The sequence below is a fragment of the Phascolarctos cinereus genome, unplaced genomic scaffold, assembly GCF_003287225.1.
Source record: "Phascolarctos cinereus isolate Bilbo 61053 unplaced genomic scaffold, phaCin_HiC Scaffold_2;HRSCAF=192, whole genome shotgun sequence".
Taxonomy (NCBI): Eukaryota; Metazoa; Chordata; class Mammalia; order Diprotodontia; family Phascolarctidae; genus Phascolarctos; species Phascolarctos cinereus.
Window position 1 is genome coordinate 281,003,116 of NW_027555625.1, and position 27,343 is coordinate 281,030,458.

The 27,343-nt window shown below is 40.2% G+C and overlaps 1 protein-coding gene across 3 annotated transcripts in view; it reads right to left on the reverse strand.

Moving 5' to 3' along the window:
• Positions 1-351: 351 nt before the first annotated feature.
• NOD2 (nucleotide binding oligomerization domain containing 2) overlaps positions 352-27,343 on the reverse strand; it is a 40,458-nt gene continuing 13,466 nt past the window's right edge. For 2 of the 3 annotated variants that reach the window (XM_020985162.1, XM_078150073.1), the window contains exons 4-12: positions 24,012-25,824; positions 20,279-20,362; positions 20,026-20,109; positions 17,652-17,735; positions 15,028-15,111; positions 14,805-14,888; positions 7,354-7,437; positions 4,349-4,432; positions 352-2,387 (exon numbers count right to left, since the gene is read on the reverse strand). In XM_020985162.1, the coding sequence (XP_020840821.1) occupies positions 2,315-2,387; positions 4,349-4,432; positions 7,354-7,437; positions 14,805-14,888; positions 15,028-15,111; positions 17,652-17,735; positions 20,026-20,109; positions 20,279-20,362; positions 24,012-25,824 (2,474 nt within the window). In that variant the 3' untranslated portion in view covers positions 352-2,314. The other variant, XM_078150074.1, reaches the window with a different exon arrangement.

Genomic DNA, 27,343 nt, shown 5'->3' on the forward strand with positions numbered 1-27,343 from the left:
CCTACAGAAGAGAAAGAGACTAAAACCTGCCACATTTTGTTTGTGTCAAAAGTGTCGTCAGCCACTTCTCTTCAATTCAATGAGTTGCAGAGGCTTTAATTTGCCTACAATTTTACTTTCAGCCCATGTTCAGCAAAGTTCTCCTCACATGGCTCATTGGGAATTTGTGCTGCATTTGATTTTTCTTAGCTGAAAGATAAGTGTGTTTTGCTTGCCAGGCTATTTCTAAGCATTCTTTCTTAAGTAAAAATTGTCTGTTTTTTTAAAACCTATTTTTACAATGAGGAATATTTATTTTTCAATATGAAACAAGTTTCACATGTATTTAGAAAGTCTAATGACAAAGGAGGCTTTAGTGACAAAATACTTTAATATTATGTATACTTATAGCTTAATTTTTACATAAAAGTACAAAGTCACATTTTCTATAAAAATACAAACTTTAAGAAAATACAAAGTGCTTTATAAATATTAACAACCCATCCTCCCCCACAATCATTGCTCTCTCTGGGCTTTGTATTTCCAGAAAGACAAAGAGTTATGGCAGTATTTTTTTTTTAATGGTCAGGGACTTACTTTGCACCTGATAGATCACAAGCTCCTTGAGCAGGGCTGATTCATTTTTGTCTTTGAATCAATCCCCAATGACTAGAATAGTGCCTGCAACACAGCAGATGCTAAATAATTTGTTTATTGGTTGATCTGTAAACCCTCCATACAGTCAGCCTGGCATAGTGAATAGAGTACTGGGTTTAAAGTCAGGAAGTCCTAGGTTCAGATCCCACCCCTAACATTTCCTAGCTCTGTGAATCAGAATAAGTCATTTTACCACTTTGTGTCTTGGGCAGTTTCCCAGGACTAAGGCACAGACTGTGTTGATAGATAGAGTTCTCACACCAGGAACTCCCCATGCTGAAAGAAATCACAGATCCTTCCAGGAAGTTTTTCATATGCAACTTAACAAACATAAATATTCCAATACTAGCAAGCCCAGATCAGAGAAACAACTGTCAGAGGTCTGCTTCAGAGTTCATACCCAAAAAATATCTCAGCAGAGTTCATTTCACATACAAAAATCCAAAGGCATCAAATTAGAAAACCATCTGACATCTCTCAAAATTCAGTCCTTAAATGACTTTAAAATGCTGTAATGTGATGAGTCTTGGTTTCCAAAGACTCCACCTATTTATGGACATTTTATATGATTTAAAAGAAATTTTGACATGTAGTTAGGTTCACATAGTTTTGTCCCTAATATCTGAACTTGTAGCCAATTTATTACAGGATGACCCCCAAATTCCTAGTTTTCTTGCAGTTTTAGAACCAAATAGGGGAATAAGCATTCACTATCAAGCTGCCTTTCACAATAGTATTGTAAATACCAAAAGGAGAAGATCTTAGCCCTGACCTAGTGGAGACAAATATGTGTGTGTGTGTGTGTGTGTGTGTGTGTGTGTGTATATACACATATGTATATGTATATATATATATATATATACATATATGTATACATATATATAATTAAGGAACTGAGAGAAGAAATATCCTGACCCATTCAACACATTAAGAAGCACCAAAACAGGGTAGTATGTAGAATGTAAGCTCCTTGAGTGCAAGACCTAACTCATGTTTTTATTTCTATGTTCAGCACCTAGGACAGTACTCGGTACACAGTGTATATTTAACATATGCTTGTTGGTTAATTGGTTGATTGCTAGACTGGAAGGTCAAACAGATGCAGTATCAGGGCTAGAATTCATGACAGGAGTATGGATTCAGGGCAGTGATCTAGGATGGCACCTGAGGCCCAGGAGAAAGAGCTACCAGGGTAGCAATTCATTCTTCCTGAACTTTTCCTTCCTTCAGGTTCATCACTATCCCCCAATCCTCCCTTTTAACCATAAACAGGCAGTATTCTGTACAGTAGCTGACACTTGATTAAAGCTAACAGAACTGAGTCCTCTCTGCCTCAGACGGGTGAAGCATAAGACCATATTTTATCCACCCAAGAGATGCCAACCAACCTCCAGAGGGATTCAGTACATTATGTCATTCAGATTTCAGTTTACAGTCTCTGTGTTCCAGGGATGGAATCTGGGGGTGGTTTGATGGAAATAGACTTTAGAGAGAGATCCTCAAGTGTCAAATACTGCTCCAATCTGAAAGTGTTAAAGTGTCTAACTCAATATCCAGGAGCTAACAGGAACAGGGAAGAACAAAGTTCAATCTGAATGTGATGATTCTACATCAAACCAAATTTTCTGGTATACAAGGTCTAAACTCAAAACTTCCCAAACAAATTGGCTCTCGGTGATCAAAGCAAAAGTCTGGCGTCCATGAGGCTGAGCTGCTCGATTTCCTCTGGAGTGAAAGTGTTCCCTCTGAGCCTAAAACCATGAAAGGATAAAGGAAGTTTCAGTTCAAAGAAAAAAACTACTGCAATGTTTTATAATCCACATTATTACTTTCAGAAAATTTCAGTTTAATTACATCCTCAGATACCTTGTGTGATCCTGGAAAAATGGCTTAACTTCTCTAAGCCTTAATTTCTTTCTCTGTGAAATGGGATAATAATATCACCTATTTCAGAGTTGTTATGAGGATCAAATGAGCTTCCTGTAATCTACTTTTAAAAACCTAAAAGCACCAAGTAAATGTGAGTTATTTATTAGTAAAGGACATTAGAAGTAATCTAGTCGTGCAAATTTATAGAAACTAGAGCTGGAAGGGCCCTTTGAGATCCTCTAAGCCAACTCCCTTAGTTTTTAGAGATGAGTAAAACAAGGCCCACAAAGGTGTGGCTTAATCAAGGTCACCCAAATAATAACGCAAAAGAGTAATCCAGGCCTTCTGACACCAAATACAGAGCTCTTTCCACTAGATGGGTTTCAATTCTCTTATCTCCAGTATGAGAGCAGAAACAGAATCTGTAGCATCTTCTATGGAGCAATGGTTCTGAAAAGATTCATGTGATCCTTCACTACTCCTTTTCTCCTAACTCACACCCACTTCCCTTCTCTGTGGTACTTAATCAGACATAGGAGATCTGGGGAAAAGGCAGTGAGTATATGGGCCAACGAACTGACAGGAAATAAATCAAGAAATTAAAACCACCCCATTCTGACTTGATAACCATCTGAGAATAGAGCTGCTTGATCTTTGTTGACATACCCTGGGTAATAATTCATCTGATTTATTCAGCACTAAGTAAGCCTTTTTTTTTTTTTAAGTGAAGTACTGAGACCAGCTCTAGTCTTTCTAAGTGAGATACAGGAGGGGAAAAAGAGAGAGACAGAGATTCAGAGAGAGAGAGAGAAGGTCCAGAGAATAATATTAAAAATAATTAAAGTCATAGAAAATAGATCCCAAAAGAAATATTGTAACTAAGAGCTTATAATTGGATTGAAGGAAACATTTCACTTGTTAATATGAATGAGTCACCTACTGAAAGGTAGCTAGATAGTGCAATGGATAGAGCGCTGGGCCTGGAGTCAGGAAGACTCATCTTCCTGAGTTCCAATCTGGCCTCAGACACTTACTAGCTATGTGACCCTGAGTATCATTTAACCTTGTTTGCTTCAGTTCCTCATCTATAAAATGAGCTGGAAAGGAAGTAGCAAAACACTTCAGTATATTTGCCAAGAAAATCCCAAATGAGGTCACGAAGAGTTGGACATATCTAAAAAAACAACTGAACAAAAATCTACTGAAAATATTAGTAAGAGCACAGTTTTGGCAAATGTGCCTCTGATATTAAGACTCAATGCTGGTTTTATAATGGTAAAACATTTTAATATGACTTGACAAAACTTCAGTACTACAGAGTCATAGAATCATATAGCTGGAAGGAACTTCAGAGATCATATATCCCAAATCTGATCTAGTATACAAATGTGGCACCTCTCTCCGACATCCATAAGAATATCTGACAACCACATATCCCCAAAATTGTGACAATTGTGTCTGACAAAAAAAAGTAGAAACACTTTTAACAAAGCTTTACAAAAGGCATATCCTTCTTTAGACCATGCATCATGATTTTTTTGTTTTGAAAATATGGTCAGATTTGTTATATATCACAGGTGAAATCATATCCTTTGAAATATAGCTGCATATGGTAATATACTTTGGCCATTAAACAAATTAAATCTAGGTTGTCTCCCTGAAGGAAGGAGCTGTGATTTCTCATTTCTTTTATGTAGACCTGTCTGATATACCTCAAGTCCCTAGCATAGAGCTAGGCTAGTAGAAAGCCCTCTCAAATACTGGTTGGTAGTACTGATTGAAAAATTGAGGAATCAGGGCTGCTCAAAACAGAGAAAGACTTCCCAGAAGAGGGACAACTTACCAAACTGATTTGATAGAAGTATTACTTTGCAGAACCTGAAGGAGGGCAGAAACACCTTGTTGGGTAATGCTGTTGTTGGAAAGCCTGAGAACAAAGATGGGAATGATATTAATAACTTGTGAGATAGTGCTAGAAATATTATTATTTCCCCATTTTACAAAAAAAGAAAGTTGATACCCAGAAAGTTATGTGACTTGTCCATAGCTATACATCTAGTCAGTTTCAGGGGAGCCAAGGTACAAACCCAGGTCTCTGATTCCAAGTCTGCTGCTCTTGCCACTGAACTACAATCTGAAGTTCTGGGAAAAGACCTTCCTTTTAATCATTTCTATTATTAGGAGGTACGGGAATAGGGACCAGCTATATGAATGGGAAAAATAGAGAGTAACTTTGCATGGGGTATCCCAAAGCCTGTCCATTCCAAATCATCACCCCTACCAGCCTAAATGTCCCAGCCTTTAGTCACTAAGGAGGTTAAGGAATGAGTTCTAATTGTGCTAACAACTCCCACTTTATATAGATAGTACTTTGCTTTCCTTACAACAATCCAATGGGACAAGTAGCACAAGAATTATTTTCATTTCATAGAGGAGGAAACTGCAACTCCGAGAGATCAAATAGTCTGGCACATGCTAAGTGCTTAAATGCTTGTTGTGGACTGACTTGTAGATTAAGTGACTGAGGCTGGATGGTTTTTCTGGAATGTCTCAAAGGCTTGTTTTCCTGAAGTGATCCTACCCACACTCTCTCCTTACCCTTTAAGAATCAATCAATCAACAAGCATTTATTAAGTCTTACCGATGCTGTGCTAAATGCTGGAGATACAAAAACAAGTTAATTGGATGCTATCTCTACTCTTGATCTTTAGTAGCACATGACAGCTAGGCCTAGATAAAGACAACTATTCTTTCAATTAAGACAAACGACTACTTCTGTCTTCTTGGCAAACTTTTGTACAGTAAGAGCCCAACTACAGTGACATGCCAGTACAAGGCTAGCTAGCATCTAGGTATAGGCCAAATAATGTTGGGCTTATATTATATCTGAGTTTCTATGAAATAGAGTTGTTATGTTTGGAGGAGCAGGTTTTGAGCTGTGGCATATCTAAATCTGTGCAATAATGGGCCACATTATTAACCCCACTTCTCCTCAGCCCAAATTTGTAAAATTAGCATTGAGACCTAACTTCACTGGCACTTTTGCCAAAGTCTGATTTTTGCCAATGTCTCTCACTGGAGTAACAAGTGGAAATGTTTCCCTCAAACAACTGGCATCTTCACAACCCCCCAAAAGCAACCCAAACAAGCAGTGCTAAAGTGGATGCTTGTCTGTCAGGAAGCAGATGGTTTTCAACAGAGGCAGCTGTCTGCTTGTCACTAAAAACAAGCATTTTCCTAGGCACATATTTGCCCGGGGCAGATGCAACTTTGCTCCAGCACCAGGCAGCATGTGATGCATCTCCAAGCTATTTCAAAATGAGGCCTTTTGGCTCAGGACATGGTTTGGAACACTGTATCCCTACGATTGCCAAATGCAAACACAGCTCAATCCCTTAATTGCCACCTGCTTGATGGTTTATTTTGCATTTTAGCCCCATTTGCTCTTCCTGTAGATCTAGTGACAGCTAGGTGGTGCAGTAGACAGAGGGCTGGCGCGCCAGGCCTGGAGTCTGGAAGACCAGAGTACGAATCCGGCCTCAGATACTTCCTAACTGTGTGACCCTAGACCAGTCACTTAAACTCGGTTTGTCTCAGTTTCTTCAACTGAAAAACGGAAATCATAATAGCATCTCCTTCATAGGGTTGTTGTAAGGATCAAATGAGACCATATTTGTAAAGGCACTTAGTACACTGCCTGGCACACAGTAGACACTTAATAAATGCTTGTTTCCTTCCCCTTCCCTTTCCCTTCCTCTGCACTTGGAGTCAGGAAGACCTGAGTTCAAATTGTGCCTCACATACTCCAGTTGTGTAATACTGGAGAAGTCACTTAACCTCTCTCAGTGTCGTTTCCTTCTCTGTAAAATGAAGATAATAATAGTGCCTGCTTCACAGTGTTGTTGTGAAGATCAAATGAAATAATATGCCTTGCAAACCTTAAAGAAATATATAGATATTAGCTAGTATTAACAATTATTTGGGTAGAAGAAATCATTCCCCTACCCTGCATCCCCCCTCACACTAAAAACAGCTCCAGAGCGAGATAACTTTAGGTCCCAAACATTCTTCCTGTGAAACTGTTGTTTTCATCACAAAAGTTCCTATTGATCAAATTCCTATCCTTTGTTCATGAGGTTTTACTTTTTAATAATGATGATGATAATAACAGCTAATATTTAAGTAGCACTTTAAAGGCTCAAAGCAATTTGCAAATGTATTACCTCATTTGATCCTCACAGCAAAGCTATGAAGCAGGTGCTATTACCATGTCCATTTCACAGTTGAAGAAACTGAAATGGAAAGAGACTAAGCAATTTGCCTGGGGTCACACAGCTAGTATCTTTCCAAAGGAAGATTCAAACTCAGGCCTTCTGAACTCCAAATTCAGCACCTATCCACTATTCCATCTGGACAAAATGGACAGCGTGAAGCCCACAGAGCAAAGTGCCCTGCCAAGCCAAATGTGACCCTGAGTCGCAGAACCATTAAATGTTAAGCCTTAGCGATCATTTAGCCTACTCCCATTCCCATTTTACAGATTAGGAATATCAGCGCCAGAGAACAGAAGTTTGCCCAAGGACCCACAACTAGTCAGTGACAGAGCCAGACAAAAAGCCCGGTCTTGCATTATTTTATCCCATGCTGCTTCCCCTCTGAGACAGAAGGATTTGTACTGCATCAGAATCCATTCTTCCCCTAGATAGGATTGGGACTTCGATTAGCCTTGTGATGATACAGCACATGTGACATTATGATTTAGGACCATGATCCCCTGCCCCCTTTATAGGCAGTTAGTTCCCAGAGACATTGTCATATTATTTTCACAACAGTCCACAGGTTCCTTACTTAAGGACTTTCAAACTTGAATTTTTCTTAAGTCCATGCACCAGAGTACACATGTCTTCATCTTGAAGATGGTTCTCTTCAAGGCTAGCAAGAATAAAAATAATAGCTGATTATGCCATCATTACTATAAGTAAGCTCTGCTTTAAGAATAAACTCATATACTTTTCCAATCTTACAAAAGAAGTAAATCTCTGAGTAGTTGTTCTCATTACATGATATTGACACAATTCCTTTGTACTCACAAAGAATTGGGCTGGGGGTTCCTCTAAGTACCAAGCCCACCTAATGCACTTTAAATGGAATTTGATTTGCATGCACATTTTTTTAGGACTAAATCTCTTCCTTAGAGTGAAGTGCCCCTATGGTTCTATTTTCAAGTAGGTGATCTAGATGATTTATAATCTACAAAACTCAGACAGAAATTATTTGCTTTGCCAATGAAGTCATGTCATATGGTTTCTTTGATGATCTCAAGTAGGATCTCAGTGCCTGCTTCCACCCTTGAAAACTGAAGCTTAGAAATTCATCTTTAATCTAAATATTAAGTCTGCAACTATATTTTTTTAGTCCTATAATTCACTGACCACTTCAAAAGAAGAAGGTGTATTTAAGTAGAAGGGATAATAATAATCAATTCTGGATAGAAGAATTTTTTTAAAAAGAGGAAAAAAAAGAAGGGTTTCAATGAGAAAATAATGATATCTAACATTTACATAGTGCTTTAAGATTTGCAAAATACTTTATAAATATTATCTCATTTTATCTTCAAAACAACCCCAGGAGGTAGGTGCTATTATTATCATCATTTTATAGATGAGGAAACTGAGGCAGTAGGTCAAATGACTAGCTCAAGTCAAGTGACACAGCTAGCAAGTGCCTGTGACTGGATCTGAATCCAGGTCTTTCTTACCCCAAGTCCAGCCTCCAAGTTTATCCACTGTATTACCTAACTGCCTTCAGTAAACAAAGAAGAAATAAAGAGTCAGAAGAGATAATAGACTTATGGCAAGAGGAAAGAGAGTAGGATAATGAGACCTAAAGAAAAAAGGGGGAAAGAAGTCCCCCTGAACATTTGGAGCTAATTATTTGGGGTTCTTCTCAAAGAGGAAAGAAGTGGACCCTTTTGAGGATCAAAGGATCAGAGAGGCAGAGTTACAGCAGGGCTCTGAGGAAGCAGCTCCTTAAGATCCATAGCTATGATCAGGTGAAAGATCATCCAGTAAAAGTCAGGGAAAGAAGAGAGGAGGGAGTGGTGCCTGGTGACATCCTGTTGAAGGCAGCTATTTTTCAACCTGATAATACAATAAAGGGGTCTAATGACTTTTCAGGACATGTGGCAAGGAAGCTATGAAGTTGTGTCAGAACTGATGACTACCACCCATTTCTAGTGATACATACAGGCACAGATGATATTGCCATGTCTGTCTATCCCTAGAACTTAGTACAGTTTGTGGTCCATAGTAAGTGCTTCATAATGCTTGTTAATTGTCTATTAGAAAAAAACTAGAATGTATTCCTAAGAATTATGAAGTTTTGGGCAAGAAACTAAACTAAATCATTTGAGTATGGGCCATATTTTCATCACCTCAGTGGCACAAAGGTAAGGGCTTTAGAAGAGAAAGGCCTATTTGAGAAGCAAATAACTGGATAAGATCATGCCTAAGAACAAGATTTTCATTCTAAACTAGGGTTTAAAATATCGGAATTATGGGTTCTACATCCAGGATGGAGTGTACATAATAAAGGTAAGTAATGTATCTGACTGGAGCATTCCAAGTCTAATCTCAAGAAGTGAAAATGAAGAAGAGAAAAAAAAATGCATCAGAAAGCTAGGTGTCATTGAGAGTACCACAAAGCAGATGAAAGAAAAATGGTAAAGATGCCCAGAAATGCACAGTAGGCAAAATCCAAGGAAAGAACTAGCAGTAAAATTCATGACCTCAGATGTCTGTAACATAATATATAACATATGGTTAGATGTTAGGTGAACAGGAGATGCCAAATTTGCCCCAAAGTTATCATTAGCATGTGGTGGGACAGAACCCATGACTAGAAAATGGCTCTGGAAAGGCATACGTTATTCAGAATTAACAAGATAAGCACAAGGAGATCAAGGACAGAAAAACCCTACATATAGCAAAATATTCACAGCAGCATTTTTTGTACCGTGCAAAGCACTAGAAAACAATGTAGATACCCACCAACTGGGGAATGGCTAAACAAATAGTGGTACTGCAATAGAATATTACTGAGGTACAAAAATGACAAATATAATGAATTTTGAGAAGCACAGGAAGCCATACAGATGCAGAGGTAAGTATGTAGCATCAAGAAAACAACACGTTTAATAAGTACAATAACAGAAAGGACAAACAAAAGCCAAGCTGAATAGTGTGCGACTATAATGACTAAGTTTGACCTTTGGGATGAGAAGATGTAGTTCCCTCCCTTCTTAGCTGGTGGAGTGGGGAGGGGAGAGGTAGGATGATTGTATGAAATATTGCATATATTATCAGATAGGTTGATGTGTTTGTTGGTTTTACTGGGATGCTCCTCACTCTCTCCCTTACAAAGGATGGTTTGTTGGGTGTGGAAGAGGGGAGAAATATTTGGAAATGAAGGTGATGTAAAAAAAAAAAAGACATCAATAAAAATAAGAAAAAAATAAGCAAGATAAGTAGGGGAGAGAGAACAAGTAGCATTAAAGAATGATGATGATGATGATGACGATGATGATGGAGAGTAGGAAAATAGCTAACACATTAATTAGTGCTTTAAAGTTTGCAAAATACGTTATCTTATTTGATCATAACAACTCCGTAAAGTAGGTACTATAATTATTCCCATTTTACAGGGAGGAAAACAGATTCAGAGAAATTAAGTCTTCTATCTGGGGTCATATTGATAGTGTCTGAGGCAGGGATCAAACTCAGATTGTCCTGACTCCAAACCCAAAACTATATTCCCTACATAACACTGCTTCTCTAGACCATATGGTTCTCATTGTATAGCTCTCCTAATTTGCACAATCAAAAGGCCATCTACACTTTTTATCTTTCATATGGACTTGTGAGTAGCCTCATAATTTGGCTCCCTACTCCTCCAATCAATCCTCTGAGATGCTGCTAAAGTGATATATCCTAACTGAATCTCTCCCCCACCTAAGAACCTTTAGTGGATCTGGGATGAAATATAGATTCCGCTGTCAGGCATTTAAAGTCCTTCACAATCTGACCTTCCAAATCAGCCACCATTTCATTATGCATGCACTAATGTCTAGTTATATAATGTATGTATACATACATTATGGTATGGTATAGTTCTCCAAACATCACACTTCATCTTCTGCTTCTGTGCTTTTGCTCAGACTGTCCCTCATATTTGGAACCCTCTCCCTCCCCACCACTGCCTCTTGAAATCTCTAGCTCCCTCAAAGACTCAGTTCAAAGGCTGCCTACTTACTACAAGAAGGCTTTCTCAATTCCCCCAGTTTTTAGTGCTCTCCCTCCCTCTAGAGTACTTTATAGTCACTTTGTATATATTTTGTACTTATTTATCTGCATGGTAGTAGAATGTAAGCTGCTCTAACTGGAACCATTCTGTTTTAGTCTTTGTACCTAACAGAGTACCTAAGTCTAACACAGAGTGCCTAACAGAGGATAGATGTATAGTAAATGCTTCCTGAATTTAATTGACTATAAATGAATATGCAAAAATCCAGGGCCTAGAATTTATGGGTAAAGATCAATATGAAGCAGAAACAAAAGCAATATTATAACTAGAACAGCAGGGAATGACTAAACAACTTGTAATACATGAATTGAGTGGAATATTATTGTACCATAAAAAGTAATGTATATGGAAAATAGAGACTCATGGAAAGACTTACCTGAATCGATGAAAAGTGAAAAATGCAGGAACATGAAAATGATATTAGATAGTGTCTTCAGTGGTATAAATGGAAACAACCACAACAGCAACATCAAAAAATTGAATTCTGCATAATTATCATGATCAAGTTTGGCCCCAAAGAAGAAAGAAGAAAATGCATCTCCCTCTCATCCTTACAGAGGTAGGGGACTATAGGTATAGAACATTGCATATACTGCCAAACTTAATTAATGTGTTAATTTTACCAAACTTTCTTTCTCTTTTAAAAAACTCTTTGTTACAAGTGATGGTTCATTGGCTAGGGGAGGGAGAGAGATCTCTTTGTAAATGAAGATAATGTAAAAACAAAAGATCTCAATAAAAACTGAAAAAAAATATTTAAGGAAATATGCTACAGACCGCCTAGAAAGAAACAGGAAATAAATTAGATGTTCAGGAAACAGATCACAAGCCAGGCATTTAGGCATGTTTTAATAGTGATTGGGGACTTCAAATTATCCAGACATTTGTTAGAGTGTTCTCTCTGCCAATATCAAAGCTGCTAATAATTTGATATCTGTTATGATAATTTTACCATTCAAAAGGTAAAACAAAATGAGTAAGAGAAACTTGAATTCTGGATCTGATTCTAATCAATAAACAGGAACCAGCTGCTGAGGGGATGTTTAATTTAAGATTGATCTAGAAGTCCTGTGAGGTTTCTCCCAACTTTGAGATTCTGTGACCCTATGATTCAGGGATTATATGAAGATTATTCATGGCTCACTTTCCACTCTGGGTCAGCTTCCCTCTTACTACAAGGCTCTGTAAGGTCTTCTTAAGCCTGGTTTACAGTCAATCAATCAACAAGCATTTATTAACCACCAAGTATGTGACAGGCATTGGGACAGATGCTGGGTATATAAAATAAAAAATGAAACTGCCCTGCCCTCAGGGAGCTCATATTCTCTCAGGAAGAATATGTGAGGATATATATATACACAAAATATGAATGAGGTGTTTTGGGAGGAAATAGCAGCTATGGCATAAGGAGAAATAAAACACAAAATCTTCAACCCAACCCAGATCAGAGTAAGAGCCTTCTGCAATGTATTCAATAGCACTCAAAATACCCAGGATCATAAACTCATTGTAACATTCATTCACAATATAACAATGTAACAAGAAAGAAAAAACTACTGCCTAAGCATCAATGATGTAGTCAGGGGTAGATGATAGTTCAAATTCCTATTATTTTTAACCTATGTCCTTAACCTTGCTTGGACTGTTGACCTGGAATATTAGGAAAATGGATCAAATCATGGATGGGCATACATATGTTTTCTAAATCACCAGGGACCTGCTCTGAAAATGATAAGAAAAATAACTCCTATTTATATTGCGTGTCACAGCTCAGAAAGCAAGTTGTTTATAAAAGGAGCTCCCAGAGACAGAGGCTAAGTGCCTAGGTCAAGTTCAAGGTCATACAACCCATCAGTCATAGACTCGGAACATGAGCCCAGTTCTCCTGACTCCTAGTCAAGTGTGCTTTACAATACACCACAGTACCCCTCCTGTATCAAAGCAAAAACCTATTCAAAGGATGGGGATGCTATCAAAGCTCTGGAGAGCCATAAAGAACAACAGAGACAAAACCACCCTCAGCTTCCCAATCCCAGCTCCCCTGAAATCAGCAATAACACAGCAGAAAGACAAAAAGATAGAATTTATGCAGACATCAGTAAGACTCATCTTATTGGGCTACAATTCTGGGGATTTACAGAGTTCTTTACGATCAGTGATAACTCATTCAAAGTTGTCACCAAATCTTGATGGAGAAATCCAAGAAAAAGTCACAGTGACTTGTCAACAAAAGGAGACAGAGAGTTTTATGGACCTGGGGATGGAGTCTGGCCAGGTGTGCGCCCTCAGAGCCATTCCAGCACTCAGGGACCTTGCCTAAGGTCAAGACAAGATTCCAGGCCCATACCATGCCACTATGACCTTGGTCAAGGTATGGGAACAGTGCCAACTGTCAGCTGTGCCACCCACTACCTAGTTATGGGTCAAAGAACCACAGTGGACAGAGGAGGGGACCAACGGTAGGTCAGGGTAAGGCATGGTCACAGACCTTAGTGTACTGGGCAAGAAGCAAACTGAGAAACAAGTAGGAGCTGTGGGGCTTGGAGCCCCAAGAACAGAGTGAGACCTCAGTTCTAGTTATTAGTCCACTCTGAAGCATACAAAGAAATAACCAGGGAAGGAATTCAGATCAAAAGGAAGCCCACAGTTCTATTACTCTGAACTAACAGCTTTCCAACTAGCTGAAAGTTGCCGAGTGTAGCAGAAATCTACTGTTGCTAAGATGCAAACCCAAGTCAAGAACTGAAGAGCTCAGACCAGAGGAGCAGTGGTCAGCCTTTGCCCTGGGTCAGTCTACTTTGAAAGCACTGAAAGCTTTCAGGTCCCTTGGCCTGAACTGTCCCTGAGATCTGAGAATAACACAACACTGATATCCCAAGAAAGCAGCAAGTGGACTATCCCAGACCTTTCCTCCATAAATGCTTAGTTCTGGTCCTAATACAAAGTCTAAAATCAGAAAGTAAACTGGAGGAATGAGCTAACAAGAAAAAAAAAAGGTCTCACCATTAAAAGCTATTATGGTAACAGGGACACTCAAAATATAGATACAGAAGATAATGACCCCAAAACATCTATTAGCAAAACATCAAAGAAAAACACAGCTTGGACACAAATTCAAGTAGAATTTCCGGAAGAGATAAAGCAAGAGCTTATTTTATTTTAAAGAATTAAAGATTTTTTTTTAATAAATGAAATGAGAGAGCTAAATGAAAAAAATGAGAGTCTTGGAAGAAAGAATTGGAAAAGTAATTAATAGCCAGATTATACAATTGATACAAAATTTTGCTCAAACAATAAATTCCTTGAAAATTAGAATGGACCAAATAGAAGTCAATAATTCCATGAGACAACAATAAGTATCAAAACAAAGTCAAAAGGCTGAAAAAATAGAAAAATATGTAAGTTGCTGTTTGTATGATATAATTATACCTAGATTTTTTTTAAAAAGTAGATTCTGCCTGCAATCGATCCCATAGGGTTAACAAGCAATATTAGAAGTAAATAAAAGTAAAAAAGAAAGAATTATAGTTGCAATGAAGTAAAATGAGCATATCAAAGACAGAGAAGTCTATAGGTGGGGCAATTCCTCTTCTAACCAGCTGGCTCAGTAAAAATGGCCACCCTGGACCTGAGGCAGACTTTTTCTGGCAAATGAGTGTTTTCTCAGATATCTGTAACATCTCATGTTCTCTTTAAATCTTTCCTTCTGGAGCTCCAGGATCAAATGGCTTCACAATAGGACTGTAACATTCTAAAATTACCCCTAAGTTAGGAAAGGATCATCTACTCTTCACCCAAATAACTGCTCCCTTCCATTAGTGCAGCCAATCAGAAGCTGAGTATCACATAAAATGCCCTGGCCCTGAGCACTTTTCTGCCCCATGTGGCTAGGGAGTCCCTCCCTTGGCATAAGGATACAGTAAACATTTAATACTTACCAGAGTTCCTCCAGGGACACATTCTTCTCTAGCATTAGAGCTAATGCCTGGGCACCCAGACTGCCAATGTTGTTCCCCACCAGGCTGCAGAGAGCACAGGAGCAAGAGGGCAACAGTCACTGGATATCCACCCTAATACAACTTCTCTGCTGCCCCCTTTCCTCTGTCCTTAAATTCTCCCGCCTCAACTTCTTCTCCACCACGACAAAAATTCCAGTATTACCTGAGCCACTTCAAGCTGCGGTGGTCGTGCAAGGCAGATGCAAGTGCCTGGGCTCCTTCATCTCCCACTGCATTGCCCCAGAGACTGAAATGAAAAACACCAACAAAAACCAGCATAATAACTCCACCTCATGATTCTGGATGAAGGGAAAAGTACCATCTCAAATATTCACAAGGCTCCATTTGGCTTTCATCCCCTCCAGGGACTAGAATATATAATGTAATAATGTTATGTTTAAATGAAAAAATTAAGAGGGGATTTTCTTTCCAACCCAACATAGGTTGAGGACTCATAAGGAGGTAAAGAGGCAGGGCCTGAGAACATCTTGTTACATTTAACATTAAGTGAATGACATGGGAATTTCATGCTGAATGTGAATATTTAATGACATTATTTTCTCCTAGTTTCCCTTCCACCTCTCTAACCATTCTTTCTTGGTCTTTCACTGACTCTTCTTCCTCCTCTCACTCCCTAAGTATCCCAGAAAGCTCCCACTTTATCCCTCCTGTTCATTCTCTCCTTAAGTGATTTCATCTCTTCTCAGATCACCTCTATGCAGAATACTCCCAAATCTATGATTCTAGCCCCAAATTCTACCCTAAACTCAAGTCCCACACTTCCATCTGCTAGCTGGGCAATTCCATCTGGATGTTTCCTGCCATTATCTCAAACTCAATATGTCCAAAATAGAACTCCTTTCCCCAGAATCTGCTCTTCATCCTAATTTTTCAATTTCTATTTTTGTATTAATGTCTTCCTGGTCATCCTCTCTCAAAATCTTGACATCATCCTTAATTCTTTCCTCTCCTTCACATCACATATCCAAATCAGTTGCCAAGTCTTGTTGATTCTATTTTCATCATACCTCTTCCTTCATTCCTTCAATCTCATCTCTCTTAATTATTACTTGTGTGACTTGAATAAGTTACCTAAACTCCCTGAGCCTCAGTCTGTTGTTTGCCGGTAAAATAAAGACATTAGACTATATGGCCTCTGAGGTCCCTTCCACGTCCTTAATCTAGGAGCCTACCACGTTTAACCATCTTAGCCACCCAACTCTTGTTATACACCAGTTTACTGAAGTCCTTTTTAAAACATGTTAGCCAAAACCGGACACAGTACTACAGATGTGATCTGACCAACACAGAACAAAATAAAATGTCACCTCCTTTGTTCAGAACACGAGTCTACTTTTAATGTCCCTTAAGTTAGCATTAACATTTTGTTTTGGGTTTTTTGGGTAACTCCTACAGAGCTAGCAGTCAGCTGACCCACCCTGGGGCCTTTTTCACATTGACTGCTGCTAAATCAAGACTCCCACTCATATATATAATATGTGTGTGTACGTGTGTGTGTGTGTGTATGTATGTGTATATATGTGTATATATGTATGTATATATACATATATGTATGTACAGGCTGATAATAATGGTAAGCAATTAGGTCTTGAGGCAGGTAAGGATGGGCCTCATGATAGGGCTCCTATACTAAGAGAGAAAGTAGCCACAAGGACTGTCCCCACTCCCAGCCTCCCATTTTCTCCCTTCAATCCTTATCTCCTCTGGGTATGCCATGCATGAGAGGGAATCCTTTCAATCTCACAGCCAAACATACTGACTGAAACTTCCTGGTATCCTTAGGTCCTAACTCTTGCCTAGGAGCCAGCATCTATAACTCAACTTCCCTTTTTTCATTATCTGCCTCCTTTTCTATCTGCTGAAATTTAACAAAACGGACTAAGGTTTCAGTTTTCTCACTTATAAAACGAGGATAATAATTTCATTACCTATCTCAAGGGTTATCATGAAGAAAGCTTGACATAATTGTGAGTTATACTAGTAATTATACTACTTAAAAGGATTACAGAGAGGTAGGATGGCATAGAGAAGAGAGAGCTGGCTTCAGAGTCAGAAAGACCTGTGTTCAAATCCTGCATTTAACAAATCCTGTCCTAAACAAGTCACTTAACCTCTTGGTCCTCCAGGCAATTTTCTGTGACTATAAGATGAGCTCCCTTCCCCCACTGGTAGAGGGAATTTCCTCTACATAAATGAAATCATGGGTGTAGTCTCATCCTAATAAAAGGGTTAGTCTAGAAGACTTCCAAGGACACTTCCAGTTCTAAATAGATGCTTCCATGACAGCCTTCACCAAGTATTTGAATGCCCCTGGAGTGAAGGAAGGATCAGACTTGTTCTATTTGGGCCAAAAGGCAAAACTCAGAAGTTGCAAAGAGGTAAATTGAGGCTTTTGATGTTAGGAGGGAAAAGCTTCCTAACAATGCAAGATGTTCAAAATGAGCTGCCAAGGACCAGAATGAAGGGGTGAATTACAGTCACAAGATAGTTCTTTCTCTTACCCTCTAAGGAACATCCAGCAATTATTTCTCTGGTTCTGAAATGGACTTCTAATGTGCACACATACACAAGTGCGTGCACACACACACATATACACACATACACACACACACACACACACATGCATACACATGCACATGCACATATGCATGCATACATTCACATATGTGCATGCACACTTGTGTGCATGAAACTTAAAACAACTGAAGATTGACGTGTGGAGGCTCTGAATGGTCTCCTCTTCTCTTTCCTGGTACCATAACCTACCCCAAAAACTGAAGAGAATTGTTGTCTTTCAGGCCTTCTGCCAACACCTTGGCTCCTACTGCAGTAATGTGATTGTTCCCCAACCTGGAATTTAAAAAAGTGATCTCAATCCACACACTTTGAAAGGCAGGCAGGAATAATTATAATCATCTTAATTTCAAACATTTCTATATTGCTTTAAGATTTACAAAACACAGGGGCAGCTAGGTGGCGCAGTGCATAGAGCACCAGCCCTGAAGTCAGGAGGACCAGATTTCAAATCTGGCCTCAGACCAAACACTTACTAGCTGTGTGACCCTGGGCAAGTCACTTAACCCCAAATGCCTAAAAATTTAAAAAAAAAAAAGATTTACGAAACACAGAAAACCTGGATATGGCTCCTGGTTGCTCCTCCAAGCCAAGGAAGTCAACAAGCCCATTTTATGGAGGCCAGATTAGCCAGAAGAGGACAGAGATAACAAGTTCCTGCATTGACTTTGGATTTAGTCACTGTTCTTTTGCAAGAGAAACTAGTCTTTTCTTAACTTGACCATTCTGGCCTGTTTGAAAGTCTGATATAATTTCATTTTTTACCAACAAGAAGAAAAACAAAAACATCAAGCAAAGTACAATGGGTATAAAGATGCAGGGAGGGAAAGAGGGTCAAAATAGGCAGTGGTTTCTTCCCAACTGTAAGGGAGTGGCCAGACTAGAGAAGATGAATCATGTTCCTCTTTGCTTTAGTCATTGACTTGGTGCCTGTACAAAGACAAGCCTTAATCCCTTAGAATTCATTTTCCTCTTCTGGAATCTGACTGCAGGTAACATTTACCTACCACAAAATGCTCTGGGGAGGGATATGAGATGGGAGGGGAGGAAGATGTGAATATCTACATAGAGACCTGGTAGAATGAAGGTATGTTTCTTATAAACTCCCTGAGCCTGCTACCCCTGTGACCCAGAAACTAACACTGTGAATTTAGCAGAGACCCAGCCAAAGTAGAGGAGAAGGACTCAACCAAGAAAGCAGCAAAGAGTCAGAAGACAGAAGCCACATCCAGAAACCCTAGGTCCTCTTCAGAAAAGTCTTGATCCATCCGATAACCACAGAGCACATGCTCTGAGTTGCATTTCACTTAACAGGGATGGGCCTAGGACCATAGGATAGGATGGGTATAGTTAGAAGGGAATTCAGAGATCATCTAATGGTCCAACACTTATTTTATAGATGGGAAAACCAAGAACCAGAGAGGCATAATGATTTGCTTCAGTTACAAAGCTGAAATTTGAACTTAGGTTCTCTTGTTCCAAACCCAATGCTCTTTCCAGGTTCTCTTTTATTTCAAATTATCCAAAGGTGCTTAGGAGTTCAACCTATGTCCATTGTTTCCTTTGCTGTTAATTTCAGTGACAACGAAAAGAAGAAATGAGAGTAGGTGAACGAGTGAATAAGATTGAGCCCAACAAACAACAAAGGAGGGAGATGATCACACCAACTTTTAATGCTTCTCCAAACTTTAAAAACAAGAGTAGTGCAGAAGAAAGAGGGCTGGATTTGGAGTCAGGGGGCCTGGATTCACATTTTGACACTGCGGCTTACTACCTCTGTGATCTTGGGCTAGCCACTTAATTGCTCTGGGCCTCAGTTTCCCCTACATAAGCAACCTCAGTTTTCTATCACTGTAAAATGACAAGGTTGGACCAGATGATCTCTAAGACCCCTACCAGCTCTAAACCTATGCTCCCACATAATCAGAAAAGCAAGCCAACTGAAAACAATGAACAAATTCTTGGGAAACAAAGGACACAAATGGGATCAAGTGAGTTTCATGCTGGGAGGATAGAGAGGAGAGATGCACAGATCATCTAATGTTTATGCTGCCTAAGCTACTACTAACCAGAGTTGCTATTTCTGTACCAAACAAAAAGATAAAAAGCCTGATCAGGTAAGTACTTTCAATTTAGTGCTGTGGGATGGACCTTGCATCACAATTTACAGTAAAATCTCAAAACAAACCTGTAATTATCACTAATTTAGCACAGTGCCCACGCAGCACCCAGATTGCATGAGACACAGAACGGGAGAAATGACCCAGGGATTGTTTGCCCTGGGTGGAGCAAAGAAGAGGTAGCCCAAAGAATCACAAGGATGACAAGTCCTACGGGATGTCACACTGTCCCAGGATTTGCCTGGTATACCCTATGATCAGGCATTCCATGAATCCTGGAATCTCAGATCATTATATGGTAGTACAAGTTCTGGAGCAGTCCCAAATTGATTAGATCAGGGCATTCCTACCCCTTACTTCTTACTTAGCTCAAATTTGAAATCATTATCAGGGAGTTGGTGTAAGGAGCTGGGGATCTCTCATGGAAATGAATCCCCTCTCCTCACCTCAATGCCAAAAAGTTCTGCTTGTACTTGAGAAGACTGGCCAAAGAGTGAGCACAGTTGTCCGTCAGCTTGTTATTGAACAACCTGAAAGATTTCACAAGAGATACACAGCGTGAAAGGAAGTCCGGCACAAACAGGAACCTCAGGAACAAATCTACATTCACCTCTTAATTTGTACCCACCCCATTCCCAAAGACAGAAACCCATACTCCAGGGAGCTGAGATCAAACTCAACAATGGAAGCCCTACTTACGCAAGCTTCTGAAATTGGTCACACTGCAGAGCTTGGTCAACCAGCCTGCAGATCCCCTGGTCAGAAATGTTGTTATCTCTCAAGCTAAAAAAGAAAATAAATTTTTTGAAAAAAGATTTATAAAAGAAAAAGGAAAAAATTAAAATGAGGCAAAGGGTCTTCATAGGATGCCTGATAGGGAAAGAATTATCCACTCCATTAAAGACTGATTCCTCAGATGCCCCCACCCAATCCTTTGGATAGTATTAGTAATGGACCTAAACACATCTTAATCAATTAATAAACATTTATTAAGCACCTACTCTGTGTCAGGCACTGTGTGCTGGAAATACAAAAAAAGGCAGAAGATAGCCCTTGCCCTCAAGGAGCTTACACTCTAATGGAAGAGTCAATATGCAAACAAATATAGAAAAAGCAAGCTATATACAGGATAAATAGGAAATAATTAACAGAAGGAAAGCACCAGAATGAAGGGGTTAAGGAAGGCTTCCTGTAAAAGGTGGGATTTTAGTTGGAATTTAAAGGAAGCCAGGGAGGTCAGTAATCAGAGGACAGGAGGGAGAGCATTGCAGGCATTGGGGGCACACAGAAACAATGCCTGAAGCAGAGAGATGGAGCATCTCATTTGTGGAATAGCCAGAAAGCCAGTGTCACTGGATCAAAGAGGACATGTCAGTGAGTAAAGTATAAGAAGACTGGAAAGGTAGGAGAGGGCTAGGTTTTGAAAGGCTTTGAATGCCAAACAGAATATTTTGTATTTGCTCCTGGAAGCATAGGAAGCCACTGGAGTTTACTGGGGGAATAGGATGGTGGTGACATGATTGGACCTGCTTTTTAGGAAAATCACTTGAGAGGCTAAATGAAGGGTATGGGGCATCAGAATGGGGAGACTTGAGGCAGACAGACCCCCACAAGGAGGCTACTGCAATAGTCTAGCCATGAGTAGATAAAAGCTTGTACTGGAGTGGTGGTAGTGTCAGAGGAAAGAAGGGGATTTGTTTGAACAAATATTGCAAAAGTGAAATCAACAGGCCTTGGGACTTAGTTTTCATTTGTCCCAATAGTGCAAATGCCTGTGCTTCATGGATGGGAGCTGAGCAAACAATAATCTCCAATATTCTTTCAAGAGCTAACATCTTGGGAATCTCTCAATCTGTAAGTCAGTATTTGGTACAACTGACTCCCTTTGGCATATGTTTAAGTAAATGACAGTCAGCCAGAGCCAATTTATAGAAGGCTGTTCTGTGTGTAAAAAATCTTTTGAGATTTCTTTAGGTCACCCTCACTCTAGACATCAAAATTGCCTTTTGCTGCCTGGGGATCCATCAATGTAACTACTTCCAAAAGCAGGAGGAGGGCAATTGAACCTGAATGGTGTTAAAATGATCAGTCCTTGGACTGAGGACCTAAGAAAGCTAACAGAAGGACAAGGATTAGCAGCTGTTTCACTCTTTTTCCTTCCCATTTAATTAAAGATTACTCTCTAGACTATTAAGTCAAAACAACAACAAATTCACAACAAAACAAAACAAAAAAAAGGATAAAAATAATTTCCATAGATTTTTTAAACTTGATTAAAAAAATAAAACAACTATGGGGCCATCAATAGATACATTCTCTGTTATCAATTTTCTGATCAAGATAAGAAAGTAAATAAGACATTGAGCCACCATAACATCGTAAAGTAACTAATCTGAATATGCTCCCTGGGATTTTACTTATAGGACAACTCCAGGGGTTCTGAAGAATTTCAGAAAGGTATTTAAATTAAATGAATATTTATTAAGCCCAGAATATGTACAAGGTACTATATCAGGTATTAAAGCTACAAAGTTTAAAAAAAATAGCCCCTGCCCTCATAGAGACTGCTTTTTACAGACTGCTTCTTAATAAGGTTTTCTAGAGTTCCAAGTCTAAAGACTGACATATTGTAGCCTATGTTAAATTGCTTGTCTTCTCAATGAGGGGAGGTAGAGAGGGAAAAAATTTAGAACTCAAAATTTAAAAAAAGTGTTAAAAACTTTTTACATGTAAATGGAAAAAAATAAAATGTTTGGGTTAAAAAGACTGACGTCTAAGAAATGACTGTTGGAGGGATGGAGGATACCATGTTGCAGCCTTATCCTATTTGACAGAAAAAAATTAAGGAAATGCCCACACTGTACCCTATGGTTTGCTATGGTTTTTAGATAGCTATGGCTATTTCAGTCCATAACATCCTCCTGCACTTGCAGAAATAGAAACTAACCAATATAAGATCCTACTATGCGCCAGGCATGACAATAGGTGCTAGGGCTATAAATACAGGAGTAAGACGGGGTAGAACACAACATGATTAAATTCCTAAAGGAAAATCAGTCTGCTCCTCTGAGCCAAGAGATGTAGGCCACCATTTCCTTGGATTTTGAAAAATAAAACCATACTCACAGCCTTTAATGAACTCTCTTGGCATAATTCAGAGGAAGATGGGCATAGCTCCTCTCAGGGTGAGGGGGAATTTGGTACAGTATAAAGCAGCCTTGTCACAAACTCACTTCACTATGTTGCTCTGGGAAAAATAACTTTATTCTTTTTTCCTTTCTAAAATAAAGTGGTTGAGCTACTTCCTGCCTATATGACCTTAGGCAAATAATTTAACCTCTCTGGGCCTCACTCTTCTGGTCTATAAAATGAAGGGTTAGATAGGACAACCTCTGAGCTCCCTTCAAATTCTACCTTTAAGATCCTATAATTAGAGTTTTTTAATCTGGGGTGCATGAACTTATTTGTTTAATACCATAACTAATTATAATTGGTTTCCTTTGTAACTTTATATATTTTATTTTATTTATTTAAAATCATTTTTCTGAGGAGGGGTCCATAGGCTTAACCAGACTGCCAAAGGGGTCCATGACACAAAAAAAAGGTTAAGAACCCCTAGACTAGAAGGACTTGAGAGAAATGATTATCTCTCTTGTATTATTTAAAATTTTATTGATTTATTCATTCATTGCAAGGCAATCAGGGTTAAGTGACTTGCCTAAGGTCATACACCTAGTAAGTGTCAAGTGTCTGAAGTCTGATTTGAAATCAGGTCCTCCTGACTCCAGGGCTGGTGCTGTATCCACTGCACCACCCAGCTGCCCTTCTCTCTTGTATTTAATAACTGTATGGAATTAGGACCAAGTTTTTTTCCCCTTTTCTGCTTCCTTGCTCAGAAATCAAACAGTGTGGGAATCTTGGGAAAAACTTGCCCAACCAGGCTGAGAGAATTGGTGAATTCCTGTTCATTGTGTTTGGTCAGACAGGTCTGGGGTAGAAGTGAATTCTCTCTTTGATATATATATTGATAAGTCTCTTTGACCAAGACTTGGATGATCTAAGTCTCTTACCCCCAAGACCCTCATTAGAATGAGCCCACATCTCACTGTAATGTTCATTTTCTCATTAATTGTTAACCAACTGGAGTTGATTGATACCTTCAGGAACACCCACTTTTCCAAAGCCATGTAAGTTCTGAGCCCACCACCATGAAGGTCTTTGGCATGCAACAGTGCCACTGACCACTTTTATTATTAAATGTTAGCATTATTAATAAAATGATTAAATACCCAGAAATTATGTCTCTCAAACTCTTTAAATGTCATAAACTCTAAGGTCACAAGCTCTCACATCCCATGCTTCTCTGAGTCCCCTCTTCCAAAGCGCCAGGGTGTTATCAGGCCATTCCAAAGCAGCTAAATGAAGTACTCACTAGAGAGCCTGGCAGACCCGTAGGCATGGCAAGAGCTGTTCCACGCCGACATCTCCCACTGAATTGTAATCCAGCTGTAAGGCCACAGGTTGCTTGAGATTCTTCAGCACAAAAGCCAAGGCAGCACATTCTGCGGGACCAATGTTGCAGTAGGTCACCTTCAGGTGCTCAACCTCCAGTTTGCAGACGGCTTCCCGGGCCAGGTGCTCATCCTGCATCTCATAGAGGCTCCTGATCAACCAGACAAACTCGGGCATGGCATGCATACTCTTGACCTCACCAGGCACAGCTGGTGGAATAGACTGGAAGTGCCTCCTGAGGCCTCGGGCCAGGCACCACCTAACGCGGCTCTGTTTCTGGAGAAGTGGGGTAGAGGGCTCCTGGCACTCTGCTAATAGACCCCAGTGCTCGTCGGACAGCAGGCCAGCCAGGAAAATGGCAGTGATCTGGATGTTGTGAGGTTCAGCTTTCTGCAGGAGGGCTGTAACACTCTCCTCCTCTCCCTCAGGGGACTGGACACAGGACATAGGAAACAGCCAAGCCAGGGATCGACTGGGCTTCTTGTGATGATTGAACAAGCACCTGATCACCGAGGGGGTGACCTCAGCACCAAGCAGTAGATAGAAAGCAGCAAAGAAGCACTGAAAAGTAATGTGCAGGAATTCCATAGGAGCCGAACTCTCTTGAGAGAAGCTCTTCGATCGTACCAGGAAGCCCAAGGAAAGGTCCTCCTCATCCATCCCAGATGCCCAGAGCTGCTTTGCAGAGAACACATAGCTACAAGTGCCCAGGCCCCACAGAGCCAGTCTGCCCAGGTGCAGGATGGTGGGGAGCCGAGGCCGAAGGGTAGTAGTCCCAGGGTGCCACCCCTCATCCTCAGGGGAGGCGTGCAGCACAAAATGCTGCAGGATCAGAAGATACATGTCTGTGGTCGTCTTCAGGGAGCTACAGCCATGCAGCAGGAGCTCCTTGTGACACTTGGACACAATCCAGGAGAAGACAGGAACATGGCACAAACCATGCAGGGCTGAGGTGGCTTTCACCAGACAGACTATCCTGTCCGCGACCCCAGGGTCACTGTGATGCTTCCTCATGAACAGTTCAATCCCTCCCTGGGAGAAGCCTCTCAGGCTCAGTTCCTTCCGCACATACTTCCTGAGGAAAGGGGAGACAGCATGGGGCCGGCTCGTCAGCACCTTCTTAGCATTCTTCATCAGATTGCCCCGTAGAAGGTTGAAGAGCAAGCTCTGCACAGATGTAGGGTCTGTTGGGGAACAGTGTGTCTCTCTGTCTGTAAACTTGAACTTGAATTCATCAAACCCATCAAAAGTGAGCAAGACCTGGTCCGGATGATCAAGCAGGTACTGGAAGACCTCCTGTTGGCCCTCATCCGGCCAGCAACACTGCTCAAACAGTAGGGTCTGCATGGAGACCGGCTTGTCCACAGACTGCAGCTGCCGGCAAGTGAATGGGAAGACAAAGAGGAAATCCTGGAAGTGCCGGCCCGTGGCCCAGAGGAGGTGAAGCTGCTGCAGGAGTGTGCTCTTCCCACTGCCAGCTTCTCCCACCAAAAGCACCGTGTCAGCATCTTCATTGATGCAACCACTGTCACCGAAGATGTCTGGGAGTTCCACGATGTCATGGCACTTCTGGCTGGATGCACTGACACTAAGGTCCTTCCTAATCTCTAAGATGTTATCTGTGTATATGTCCTCTAGGCATAGGTTCTCGGTGCCATCATAGGTGCTAAGGAAACGAGACTGGGAGGACACTGTGGACTTCAGCTTGGCCATGTACTTCTTATATGCAATATCTGGAAGAAAGAGAAACAGATAAAAATAGGATCCTACACAGGAAGCAGTGAATGTTGACTTAGCTAAACCTGGGTTCCCTAGGGAGCACAGGGTTATTTACATCGTAAATGGTTAAATGTTAAACTATGCTTAGAAATACTGCCTTCCCACAGGCCAAAAGAATACCTAGGATATCCCTAGGAAGTGCAGGACCACAGTTATAGGGAATTTCCTTCTCAGAGAAGTCGTCTGAATCACTAAATCACATCCTGGATCATCCTGGTCAGCAAACCTTGGATCAGCAAACCCTTTAGTCCCCAGTGCAATCCATGGGGCCTAGGAATGTGCTATTGTAGGTCTAAAGCATTGACAAAGCAGATATAAAATGTAATGGAGGTGTAAGGAGGGAATTAAAAAAAGGAAAGATGAAAAGAGAAAGGCCTATGTGGCAGGGAGTGATAGCGGGAGAGCCAGAGACAAGGGGCACAGGGGAAGCTCAGAGGTGCCTGACCTGTCTAACTTTCGTCTGGCCCATGTTTCATGCCTTGACACAGAGGGGTGGCCTGGATTTCTTCATTTTCAGTTCATTTTATCATAAAACACTTTTGAATAAGCAATGTCATGAGTAGGGAATGTTCAGGAAACTGTCCTTGGCAAGATTTATTAACTCAGAAGTCTAAATAAATAACCTCCCTTGTCTTAGGGATATAGGAGCTGTTCAAAGTTCTGGTAGGGAGAGCAGGACACTCCAAAGATTTAGCTCACACTGACAGAAACCTCTAAGCATAGCCATTCATTCACATATTCATTTGTTCAACATTTATTGCTTACTGTCTAGAGAACACGGGGCAGCTAGGTGGTGCAGAGGATAGAGTACCAGGCCTGGAGTCAGGAAGACTCATCTTCCTGAGTTCAAATCTGGCCTCAGACACTTAGTGGCTGTGTGACCTTGGGGAAGTCACTTAACCCTGTTTGCCTCAGTTTCCTCATCTGTCAAATGAGCTGGACAAGGAAAGGGCAAACCCCTCCAGTATCTCTGCCAAGAAAACCCTAAGTGGGGTCATGAAGAGTTGGACGTGACTGAACAAAAAAATAGAGAACACAATCATAGATACTGGCAAGATCCAAAATTCAGATAAGCGTCTGCCCTTATGGAACTTTCAGTCTGGTAGGGGATAGACACAACACAGATAACCATGCCATACAATGTCACATGACAAATGCATTATAAAATTGCAAAACAAAGTGCTGTGTGCACTCAATGAAAGATTTCATATTTCTTTTGCAACTAGTCATCCATTAAATTAATAGACTGTCAAATTGCCACTCTTCTCAACCTAATAGCTTACTTAAAGGATTGCTCATACTCTAAAGGCAATTAGCACAGCAGCATCTTGAGTCAAAGTGATGGACTTTGCACGTGTTTGCTCTTGTTCCTGAGACAAGTTGTTATTTTAATAGCCTTTGAATAGCCAAAGTGCATCTCAAAATTTTCAAAGAAAGTAAATTTTTCTTCTAATGATAGATCATAGATCTAAT